Raw genomic sequence first — 12729 nt, 5'->3', positions numbered from 1 at the left:
TAGTGCTATCTCTTTGTGGTTTCATTTTGTACATCTCTGCTAACTATAGAGATAAACCACTTTTCTGTATGTTTTTCAGTCATTTGGATATTGTCTTCTGTGAAGTGCCTGTTCAAGTCTTTGCCTATCTTCTATTCCTTGGGCTTTTTCTCATTGCTCTGTAAGAGTTCGTCACATATTCTGGACATGGGTTGTTAGTTAGATGAACTGCATAAATGTTCTCTTACTCTGAAAGCCATATATTATCTAAATTAATTTTTGCAGAGGTAGTATTAGCTAATTTAACACCAGAGCAGGCCTCATGCAGGCAAAATTCTTTGAAAGGTAGGGACTGTAGTACAATATACTGGTATCATCCGCATCACTAAAAATAATGCAGTAACTACAAAAGGCTTTTAGAAGATGTTTCATTTCATCTAAATCTGGTTTACATCCTATTATGCACGCATCCCTTTCAAATAAAGATGTCTTCATGGTGAATTAATTCATGTATTTAAATATCTTTTACTTAGAACCCACATTTATAAATTGAAAAAGAAGATACAGTTCCTATTCTAATTTAAATAATAGTTTAACACCAACCACCCAAACTGAGCTCTAGGACAATTAGACTTTTAAATCTCCTTTTTCTCTTGTGTGAGGTCTAAGTTGTACTGGACACATTAATGAGGAGGCTCCTCTTTAAAGTGACAGGGTCTCTTTCAGTGCACCCACCGAGAGAACCTCACTCGAACAGCTATCGGTGATCAGAAAGAGGGTGGCCACAGGCTGGCCAAAGGTCAATGATGCAGCCTAGAATGAAAACACCAGTCAAATCAATTTGACTCCCTCTCTCTAGAATCTGACACAGAAGTACTGAGAGAGAGAGGGAGACAGTGAAAAAGGGTCCCCTGAGAAAGTAATATATGGAAAAAGAAGCCATAGAGAAGAGTTAGGCCAAGGTCACAACAAAGCCACAGCACTGTTAAAACAGAAGCTATGAGGAAGTGAGGAGGAAGTGAGGAGGACACAGTAAGAATGAGCAACTGGTACTGAAAAATAGAAGCCGATCTTCAGGTGGAGAGTAGTTCGGTCCCCTGAACGGTGCTGGTGACCAGTGCGTCCTCCAGTGGACACAGCCATACCCTTGCTATGGAGGCTCCTAGTGCTACTGTGAATCCTGTTCTAGTGCCTTAAATCTGGGCTGTCCTGCCTGGCTTCTCAGAAGCGGTTTTACTTAAGCTTTATTTACACATTTCTTACATTTCCATGCGTCACTGCTTCCCCAGTGGCCCCACCTATAATCCCTTCAACAAAATTTGGGGGAACCGAAAGAAGTCTCCATACCTTATACTGAAAGAGCACAGAAACACAACACTTCAACTCCATCTAATAAAGGCACTGACTTATGATTAGGTATGTCTTCTGTGAATTCAATTTAAGACAGATTAGACACCTTAAGAGGGGAAAATTGGGGCAGCCTGGGTGGCTCGATCAGTTAAGCATCTGCCTCTGGATTTCGGCTCAGGTCATGATCTCAGGGTTGTGAGATCAAGCCCCACATCGGGCTCTGTGCTCAGTGTGGAGTCTGCTTGCGATTCTCTCTTACCTGAGTGACGTTATCTTCGTTGGCACTGTTGAAGCGGTGCACGTCTGGAGAGCACTGGCTGCTATGTTCCAGGGCAGAAGGCTGCTGTTCTGGAGCACTAAAACTATTGGGGTAGTAATTTGGAGCACCACCTTCAAAAGAAAACCATACAGATTCACTTGGGGAGGTGAAGAATGAATTAAGTCTGCAAGCAGTCAATGTAGTAAGATATAATTCAAGTGGCGATCACATCTACATGTATATCCCGACACACATGCATGCGTTTACACACACAATCCATATGCATGCACGTGCCATTTTTAACATCTCCTATTTAGCTATAGGCAGGACTCAGATTCCTAGAGAATAATGCCACCTTCCAAATGCTCTCATGGTCAGTCTCACTCTGACCATGAGATCTTAAGAGATCTTAAGTTTTCTTGAACACTTCAAGTGATCTGATCTTGAAAATCTTTCGCTGCTTACTGGTACAAATACATTTATAGGTCTGATTTGGCCCCCAAAGAAGATGAGACCCAAAGATACATTTCAAATCTGAGCATTTCATTTGGGATTGGGCTCAATTCAAACACTGAATCACAGAATCTTGGGGAGCAACTGAAAGTTCTAGCTCTGCTCCTTCAATATACAGACACAGATAAACGGAGCCCTGAGATGCTAACTGCCTGGGCACGGTCATGTGGTGGTTAGTGCTAGAGCTGAGATCTGGGATCTGTCTGCTCTCTTCCATTCCAGCACAGATTACACTCCCATTACAGAACTCTATTTCACTATTTCTTCAAGGTTATTAAGATTCTCAGAATATCTTTCCTTTATTGACTATGACTTTATTCAATTCTAGCTTCACTTTCACTTCCTTCCACAAGTAAATAAAAAAGGACTTTAGTCCTTTAATTTGATGTTTCTAGTATGGCTGCACTCATTTATCTGGACTTACAGAAGAAGTTATGACAAATGCAATCAAAACATATTTTCTGACTTCTGGAATAAATTAAAATGCCCCCTTTTTTTTTTTTTTTTTTAAATTCTGGCATATTTATTTTCCTAACTGCTTCAGCTGATGTTGGCTGAAGCTTGAATTGCCTGATCACATGCTGCCTAAGCAGGAGTGGCCTAGAAACCTCTTGAGTGTTTTGAACAAACCAGTCTGAGGTTGGAATTTTAACCAGCTCACGGCCGGGACAGATTATGCAGAGTGGATAATCAAGGTGCCTACAGTTCACACCCATCAAGGCATCAAGGGCATGTAGGAAGAAGGAAGGCCCCATACTATTATGGGGCCTGATCATTAGCCCTGGAGATTCATTCCAGGTCAGCGTTACCTATCTGGAAGGCAAAGTGCTCCAACAACCAGCCACCACAATGGTCTTCCACACTAAGAATTAACTTTTTGAAATGTGCCAATTTGAGTAATTTTAGAATTCTACCTCCAAATGAGTTCTGACCTTTCCTCAAAGTGGGAGTTGTCTTCAAGTCACTGACTACTGGGAACAATTAAGCTCTGTCATTAAACTTCAAGAGCACAACCCAAATGCTTGGCTTTTAAAAGTAGGAAAAGGGTGTGTCAAGATGTATCTTTGAATAGTTTTTTCACACATATGCCACCATAATGGTGAACAAGAAGGATAAATGTGAAGCAAGTACTTATTAATGAAATTCCAGAATATATATGAACCTCTCCAATACAGCCAGTCTCGGGAATGAAAGGACTGCAGAATATGAAAGGAAGAAATCACTTTAGAATAAAAATGTGGAAGGGACGCCTGGGTGGCTCAGTTGGTTGGACGACTGCCTTCGGCTCAGGGCGTGATCCTGGAGTCCCGGGATCGAGTCCCGCATCAGGCTCCCAGCTCCATGGGGAGTCTGCTTCGCTCTCTGACCTTCTCCTCGCTCATGCTCTCTCTCACTGTCTCTCTCTCTCAAATAAATAAATAAAATCTTTAAAAAAAAAAAAAATGTGGAAGACTGACAGGAAATATCAGTTACTTTGGGCAACAGCACATCCCCTGAGCTCTGCAAACCTCAGGGAGAAGTACTGCAAATTCCTGATGTAATCAGTTAGTGAACAAGTAAACTCATTAAATACATATAAAAGGCTTAGTCAAAATGGTAACAAAAGCAAGGCACAAAGTCATATAAACAAAATAATCTTAAGTCTCTGAAAAATAGTCCCAGAGAAAACTGGCAGGAAATAAAGCAAAACACAACAGTTATGGCCTTTGAGTGTTGGGGCTGTAAGTGGGTTTATTCTCCCCTTCTCTTCTCCAAATTTTCTCTAGGGCACGATGTATTTATTATTTGTATCAGAGAAAAGCAAACATTGTTTGAATACAGACATCTATGGCTATAAATATAAATCATTAGTACATTTTCTGAAGGGATCACTGTAAGCAGGCTATTACTAAAACAAATGTGCCCTAAATAGGGGGGGGGGGAGAAAGAAAATTAAGATCGATATTAAACTAGAGAGCATTAAAAGGAAAAAACATTAATCAAACATTCTCTAATTAGAACAAGTAATAAAAAATAGAGGCTGTTTGTACATGGGCACCAAAGAGAGTAGTTAAAAGAAAAAAACCATAAATTTTATGAATGGGCTCCAAAGAACCAAATGCAGTAGCATCTCATCTCACCATTTGATTTACATGAATTCAACTATATTCACTTTGGGAAAAAAAAAAAAAGTGAGGGAGAATTCCTTGATTTACTCTGTCTCCTTTATTCTAACCTGCCCCATGCCCTCAAAACCCCACCTACGTTTCTTCCTCTTTGGCCCCAGCCAATTACAACGGAAAACAAGAAACAGGAACTCTTGCCTTTGCACTTCCATAAGTCTTAAGTCCTAGTGATCCAAGAGTGATAAGGAACTGTCCACTTTGTGAAAAGTCTTTGAAACCTAACCCCTAAGCTGAATGCTACTCTTCAACAGCCATGAAAGACCTTTCTCCCACCTTCCATGATCTGATGGACAGCAAGGAAAATCTGAGATGGGAACTCTTGATTAAACATATCAAACAGGTAAAAAATACAGAGTCTTCAGGCAGTTTAAACCATCCTTGCTTCAGGGAGCAGAAGGTCCCCTTGGTCGTCTTCGCAGAGGAGGAGCCCAAAGACCATAGGCCTGGCAGGGCCCCCCCCACCCTCTGCTCAGCGGCACCCTCAGGCTCCCCCCCGTCTCCCAGACATCTGAGGCCTACCCTGATTGTCGAGCATGCACATGGGGCCGTCACGCTGGTAGTTGGCCACTCGAGCACGGAAAGGACAGTTCACAGGTATCTGAAGATAGTTGGGTCCCAGGCGGTGGCGGTGAGTATCAGGATAGGCAAAAAGGCGGCCCTACAGTTACAAATGAAACAGGTGCTGTGTGCGGTCACACACACAACAGAATGGTCTGCACACTTGCTTCTCAAACTTCAAGTACGAAGCACTCTCTAGAGCGTTACCACCAAACCCTGCGGAACCCCGCAAAAGAGCAAAGTTTCGATCTCCTGAGTTCTCCCGAACTGAACAGTCCTTAATCTTCCCTGTCACACAGCCAAACAGCCACGAATCTTCACACCTGTTCCAGAAGAGAACTCTTTTTTTTTCTCCTCAAATAACAAATTAGTGCCCTGCCTTATATTATTTCCCACTCTTAAGGATGTATTCATATTGTAAAATATATTTGCTAGCACCCCACTGATTGGAATCCATGTCCTTTCCACTGTGATCTGACTTACCACTTTGGATAACTTTAAAGTTTAATAACATGATCTTGTTGAAAGGTAATGGAGAACATCGTTCATGACCATACAGCCACTGTCACCCTCAGATGCTCTTTAGATCCCATCAGAGTGATTTCAAAGTCCCCCTACCTGGCTGCCCACTTTCAGCCCCTCTTCCACCATACTGTCCTACATGTTCCTGCCAAAGGCATCGGCCTCAGGCCCCACACAGATTACATGACTTACCTACTCAAAAAACCTCAAACGTTTCCTCACTGGTCACAGAATGGCTAAGTAAGCCCTGCAGTCCTTCCGTGCTGTACGTATGACTTCTCACATCCTCCCTGGAGTCAGAACGCACAGCTAACTGACGTATGTTCTAAAACAACTGAGCCATGGACTGATATCTTGACCACACCTACTAAATAAAGCCCTTTCACTTTCTAAACACACTTAAAAAAAAAAAAACCAACAAGAAGACAGCACATAAATTTAAAATATGTTTGCCACAGCCAAGTTAATACTGACAGAAATTATAGGATTCATTCATACAATTCAATTCACTAATAGAATTGCATGGTTTCAGTTTATCATCTTTTCTCAGGACCCTCTTCCCCACAGTTTCAAATGAAATGTCTCAGACGCTTGTTTTTTTTGTTGCAGAGAACATGAATATGATCTGTGGTCCTTTGCCCTGGGCCGAGGCCTCCACCCAATGCTTCTCAGGTCTTCTAACTGCATGACTCAGTGTTGTTAACTGTCTCCATGTCTCACTGTGGCCCCAGAGAGCCATGGTGACCTGGATCATGAAGAGAATTTGGATAATATTTGTTCTTCAACCTATTCCCTCAATACCAGGGCTATGTAGGCTTAGCTCTACCCTGACAAGTTCTACCCTGACAAGCTCTACCATGACAAGTTCATGCCTTGGCAAATCCCAGTAACCTCCTTCAGGTTCAGCTCCCTTCCAACCCCAAGGCAGGGAAAGTTGGATGCCCAGGGTCCCAGGGCTTGGCCTCCTTTACTCCTTTCATACAAGCGCTCCTTCCTGTGCTCTGTGAGCTGCTTGGCTCTCCTCTATTCCCTGACCTCCAGTTCACCAACTGGACTGATTCTACTTGATAAGCACACATCACATTTCTCAAAACCGAAAGGGACAATCGTACAAACTTCTACTCAAGCACTGAAGTCCCCTCTGACTGATGCTCAATGTACCCAATCTTACTTCTTCCACTCTAGGAAAAAGTGACTGTTTACAGTTGAAACACACCCAACATGGTCCACCTGTACTCAGGTCTCTCTCCTGCCCCATTTTATCTCTGCTGAAAACTGAAATCCTACCCATTCTTTAAAAGCCATCTCAAATGCTACCTCATTCTTGAAACTTTGTCATCATCCTCCTAACAGACAAGATTTCTCCTAACTCACATGACATTCTGCTTTATATTATAGTTATCTTGTGTTTTTATATGTTATCGCAGCCACAGCAGTGTATCATATGCAGAGAGGTATTCAATTTCTTTTAGTTAAGGGGCACCTGCGTGGCTCAGTTAAGCATCCAACTCTTGATTCTGGCTCACGTCATGATCTCAAGGTTGTGAGATCGAGCCCCACATCAGGCTCCACTCTGGGAAATGGAGCCTGCTGAAGATTCTCGCTCCCTCACCCTCTGCTCCTTCCCCTCACATGTGGGTTATCTCTCTCTCTCTCTCTCTCTCTCAAACAAATAAATAAATAGATAAATAGATAAATAAATAAATAAAAATGTGTGTGTGTTTATGTGTATATATATGTGTGTGTGTGATACAGATCTATACGTTAGTTAAACTGAACTGAAAGCTAATGAGAAGCTTATTTTCTTTAAAAGCCTTAGATATTCCTAATGTCAAAGCAGAAAAGTTACTATTGAAAAAAAATAATACTGTGAAGTTTGTAAGCCTGACGATTCACAGGCCTGTACCCCTGAGGCTAATACTATATTATATGTTAATAAAAATTTAAAAAATAATAATAATAATAATGGAGGGGCACCTGGGTGGCTCGGGTTGGTTAGGCAACAGTCTTCAGCTCAAGTCATGATCCCAGGGTCCTGGGATCCAGCCCCACATCCAGCTCCCTGCTTAGCAGGAAGCCTGTTTCTCCCTCTGCCTGCCACTCCCCCTGCTTGTGTGCTCTCTCTGTCAAATAAATAAAAACAAAATCTTAAAAAAACAATGGAATCTTAGCTTGTCTCCATGGAGAGTGACACCCGAACCAGAGTCAGATGCTTACATAAGAAGTAGCCATCAGCCACTGTGGCCTGATCTTGGGTAATAATCCTTCATCTCTGCTTCACGGTCAGAGTCCAAAAACACAAGAGATTGATTTACTCAATAATTATTAAGCCAATTATTTTCCTACTGATTTCTGGTCCAAAAAAAGTATTTTTCACTCTTTCTACTCTTGAAGAGCCTAGTGGAGAATGATGAAAAAAAGAGTGAATGCGTAGAAACATGACTGAGACAAACAGCTAAATTAACCCACTTCCTTCAATCACTGGTGACATATGTTCAGTTCATAAAAACCATCTCCAGTCTCTTTTTACAGATGGAAAAATTCAAGCATCACCATGGGAGAGGAAATGAATCGAGTTATACTAACCAGTTAATGATATTTCCTCCCATCAATGACAGACTGAACGAAGAGTGCTTTACTCTACAAATATCTGAGGCATTTCTCTTCTTTTAAATTAAAAGACTAAATATCAAAGTCTTAGTATACTATGAAATTTGCTTTATTCTGTAATACTGTAACATCAGGATGCTTCCATCAGACTCACAGGAACTAAGGACCCAGACTGAATAACATTTAAGTGATGTTCTAGTTAATTCTTTATATATAGGTCATGCCAAATTAGAGCATGTGTATGTGCATGCGCACACGCATCCACACAATCACCCATGCACACACCTGCACGCCTGTCTCAGAAGATCTCACTCCACCAAGCTTACCTGAAGCATTTTGTCAGGGCTGGGCTCAATGCCAGGTGGCATGTTGCTTGGGTCAAATGCCAACTGTTCAACCTCAGCGAAGTAATTAACTGGATTCCGGTTTAAGACCAGTTTACCAACTGGGATAAGAGGATAGTCCTGGTGAGGCCAAATCTAAAAATAAATGTCATATTCACAATTACCAAAAAACCAACTAAATGAAATTAACATACTTATTAAAAATACCAGTTTTTGAGGTGCCTGGGTGGCTCAAGTTGGTTAAGCATCTGCCGTTGGCTCAGGTCATGATCCCGGGATCCTGGGATTGAGCCCCACATTAAGCTCCCTGCTCAGCAGGGAGTCAACTTCTCCCTCTCTCTATGTCCTTACCCTCACCCGCCTTATGCGCACTTGCTTGCTCACTCTCAAATAAATAAATAAAATCTTAACAACAACAAAAAACAACTTTCTAATATAATGAAGCCAACAATAATAAGTGAAAATAATTTTTTAATCTAGTAAAGTGAAAAGAACTTCGGGTGAGTGCACTGGTTACATCTTTCACAACTGTAAACAGTAAACATGGACATCTTCCCCAGGCAAAAGGACATCAGCTTTTCCAGCTCTGTTCCCTGCTGATAATGAGAGATCAATCCACTTCAAGGAACTCAATGAACTCAGCAAAAAGGAATTAGAAGTGAGATGCACAGGCCAGGAAACTGCAAAGTGGCTGCACTGTATTTCGTACATAACTTCTCTATTGTTACAAATACTTGACTGGAATTTGTAAAATTAGGTACAAAGAGAGTTAAAAAAGAAAACAATTGAGGGGCATCTGGGTGGCTCAGTGTATAAGCCTCTGCCTTCACCTCAGGTCATGACCTCAGGGTCCTGGGATCTAGCCCTGCATCCTGGCTCTCTGCTCAGCAGGGAGCCTGCTTCCCCCTCTCTCTCTACCTGCCTCTCTGCCTATTTGTGATCTCTCTCTCTCTGTCAAATAAATAAATAAAATATTTTTTAAAAAAAGAAAGAAAGAAAACAATTTAGTTGTTAACATACTCACCTTGGTAAGATCAAATGGATTAAATGGAAAGGTTTCTGCCTGATTAAAAGTCATGACCTGGATGTAAAATGTCCAGGAGGGGTAGTTGCCCGTGGCAATGGCATTGAAAAGATCCCGTAGGCTGTAGTCAGGATCTTCCTGAGAAAGTCTTGCAGCGTCTTCCACAGAAAGGTTTTTGATGCCCTGGTCAGTCTACAGAATGAAAGAAAGCAGCTCAAACTGAAATGTCCTGGCAAACTTATGGAACTTTCATCAGTTATGCACTGAAGGATGACGAGGAACACAACTCAGAATGGATTTTCCTTGTTCAAATCTGATACAAATGGGAATTCACCAATAAGAAATTCCATTTGGTTATCCTGATTCTTTTAAATGCCCAGGGAATCTGTATATACATTTCACATTTAAAATTAGTCCTATCTTTCCCTTTCTGTATCCTGTATCATTTGAATTTTTTTAACTATTAACATTTAATTTATTTTCAATTTCTCACCCATATAAGGAATGTTGTACTACTGTCTTCAGAAAAGCCAAGAAATTTTTGGCATAAAATATGAAAGACCCTTCCCCCAGTTGTTAACTAATTAACTGCTCTTTTGCCTTTCTATAACCGCTTGGCTTTTAGGGTGTGACACTGGTCTCCTGTTTGAACAAGATACCTTTTGCTAATAGCCGAGGCATAGGCAGGGGGCCACATAGTCACGTAGGCAGGATGCATCTCTGCTGAGTAATAAGGTCCAACTCTCCCTCCTCACTCCCCCTTCCAGCCTTTTTCTTGCACGCGGGGGTCCTCCAAAGCCAATCCGCAAACACCAAGTATGCCTTTTTCAAATGTTCAAATTGTCAGCCAATCAGCCCTGCCCCATCCAAAACTTGTTTGTACCGGTCTATAAAAATCCTGCACCACCCCAGCCTGGTGTGCTCAGCTAGCAGGAGCTGCTGACCACCCGCAGGCGCCTGCGCTACAATAAAGAACCTCTTGCTGTTTGCATCCTGTGGCAGTGTTGAATTCTTGGGTAAGGGGATCCGCGGGTCTTACAAATACACACAACATAAAATGTACCACTTTAACCATTTTAAAGTGTCCAGTTCAGTGGATTTTTTTAGTATTTATCTCAAAATACAGTGGCCGGGTCACATGGTAATTCTACATTTAATTTCTTAAGGAATTTCAAAACTGTTTTCCAGAGTGGTTATTTGAATTTTTACACTCATGTTACTTTTCAAATCAGAAAAAAATAAAATAAAAAAATATTTTTAAAATAAGCAAATATTTTTCAGGAAGTAATTTTTTAATTCCTGTTTTGTAATAGCTCAGATCAATTATTGAGATTGTGCTAGCCAGCAACCCTCCATCCCTACTCTCTTCCTTTTATTTTTTTTCAGAAATCATAGGATCATAGTTCACAGAGCTGAAAAGAACTTCAATAGAGCCACTCTGAACCAGTTCTCTACCTATGAGCAGGCAAAATTAGTATTCTGACTTCCCAAGCAAGCCATGAAGAGCCAACTAACTTAGTCACTTTCACTAACGCTCCTACTATCACACCATACTGCCTTTTCAACAGATTCTCTCCTGCATCTTATTCTGAAAGATCCCCACAAGCCAAGCATGGAAAGATTTCCTCAGCAAAGTCAACTCTGAATCTCTACCCCAGAAATCTCGAGTCTCTCTAGCTGGTGGCAAGATTGGAACCCTTCTTTCTACAGGAGGACCAGAAGTACAGTCACCTTCCAGATTTAAAAATGGAGGTCACCATCTGCAGATCATCCAGAGAGCTAATACATTAAATTGAGCAATAATATTGCAATACCTTTCTGATTTTAACTGAATCCCTTGGGCTTAGAAAAGACTAGTCATAGGTCAGAATAATCCAGATTGAAATATCCAAGTAGGTCTTGGGCTACCCCAGGGCCCTCTGCTCAACAGGCCCATAAGCAATCCAATCCTTCCAGGGTCATGGGCAGGTACTATTATTATCCCAATTTCCCAGTGACAAAGCTGGAGCACAGAGACCTTTTAATAATATGACCAGGTCAGCATTACCTAGAAAAGGGAAGATCTGAATTCACAACTGGTCTGCCTGCAAAGCTACCACCACACAGGTGCCCCAGACATAGTCATTTAGCCCTTGCTCTCAGTGACACAACACTGCTCCCTTTGGCAGCTATAAGCCAATGAGACAACTGTTGCTTAAAACTGTCACCTGCCAAAGCTTATATATCCAAGTTATAAGTATAAAGACGGGAGACAGTTTTCCTGTTTGATATACCTACATAAGTTGTTCAGATAAAGATTAAGACAAGACAGAAGGAAACAGGTCTTGGGGATAGATACCATTAAGGAGACTATATTTGTCCCAAGTCCATGACTGTTCTGTGCTTATTTTAGCAGTAGTATTTGGAAACATGTTCTTAGGCAACCAGATACTTTTTAAAATACCTTCTAGAGTTCTCTGAGACTATTACTTATTGTAACAAATGCCAAGATCATTATGAGAGAGCTCTTTAAAACACTTCAATTAATTAAAATGTTCTCAAAACTTCCCCCAAAGATAATTTATTTGATATGATTATATAAAAGGAAATGAAAAAAACAATTTTTATTATTTTACATTTGTAACTGATTTTACTTTTTTTTGCCCTGTTCATAATACACCCTCAATAAATGCTAAATAAATGGATGGATAAGTTAAAAAAAAGTTAGTAGAAATGTTTCTGGAAAGATAGCATCAGACTGAAAGTGATGGTGAGGTTGATACTAGAGAAAGGAAGGCCCCATTTCTGCCATAGTCCCCTCCGGGACCACAGAAGAGGTCTATGTTCAGCACAATGACTCAGGTCTAGGAAACACAAAGCACAGAAATCTCGAGTCTCTCTAGCTAGCAGCAAGATTTGCTTTACTCTGCTAAGCCTTGATTCTAAATGCCAACAAAGAAGTCTAGAAAGCTAGGCTAAACCTGGTAGAAATCTTTCACATAGCCTGGAGGCCTATTAGGTCTTCCCTCTTCAGGGAGAGTGGATATTCACTTGCCAGCACCAGAACATTAAGCCAGAGAACCAGCATTAAATGAGCATTTTCCCAAATATTTACGCATTGCTCCCGGGGTCCTGAAGGAGAAGAAAGCTTAACCATTGGTAATAGCTGAGTACTCCTACCCTCCGGCCACATGGAAAAAGGAGACCAAAGAGAGCCCACACGGTTCCCTTAACTGGGCAGCGGGCATCTGTTCACTTGGGCAGAGCCAACATTGGAGTCCTGGTCCAAGTCACCTGGACCAGTACCTCTCGGTCTTCAGAGTGGAGGTAAGGGAAAGGCGAGAAGGGGCCTTGTTCTTCGCCCAATCCTCAGGAGTAAAGAAACATGGGTGGTAGAAGCCTTGTACCATCTCCCCCAAAGGCAAC

At 41.4% G+C, this 12729-nt stretch overlaps 1 protein-coding gene across 1 annotated transcript in view; it reads right to left on the bottom strand.

The window, feature by feature from the left end:
- Positions 1–12729, bottom strand: part of CAT (catalase) — a 41233-nt gene that overhangs the window by 8444 nt on the left and 20060 nt on the right. Inside the window, exons 7-10 of the mRNA XM_044259058.1 lie at positions 9325–9516; positions 8283–8435; positions 4786–4924; positions 1589–1719 (exon numbers count right to left, since the gene is read on the bottom strand). Coding sequence (XP_044114993.1) covers positions 1589–1719; positions 4786–4924; positions 8283–8435; positions 9325–9516 — 615 coding nt within the window. The remainder of the gene's footprint in view (positions 1–1588; positions 1720–4785; positions 4925–8282; positions 8436–9324; positions 9517–12729) is intronic.

The sequence above is a fragment of the Neovison vison genome, chromosome 7, assembly GCF_020171115.1.
Source record: "Neovison vison isolate M4711 chromosome 7, ASM_NN_V1, whole genome shotgun sequence".
Classification (NCBI taxonomy): Eukaryota; Metazoa; Chordata; class Mammalia; order Carnivora; family Mustelidae; genus Neogale; species Neogale vison.
Note: the sequence above shows the minus strand (reverse complement) of the source record. Positions and strands in the feature narration are given on the sequence as shown.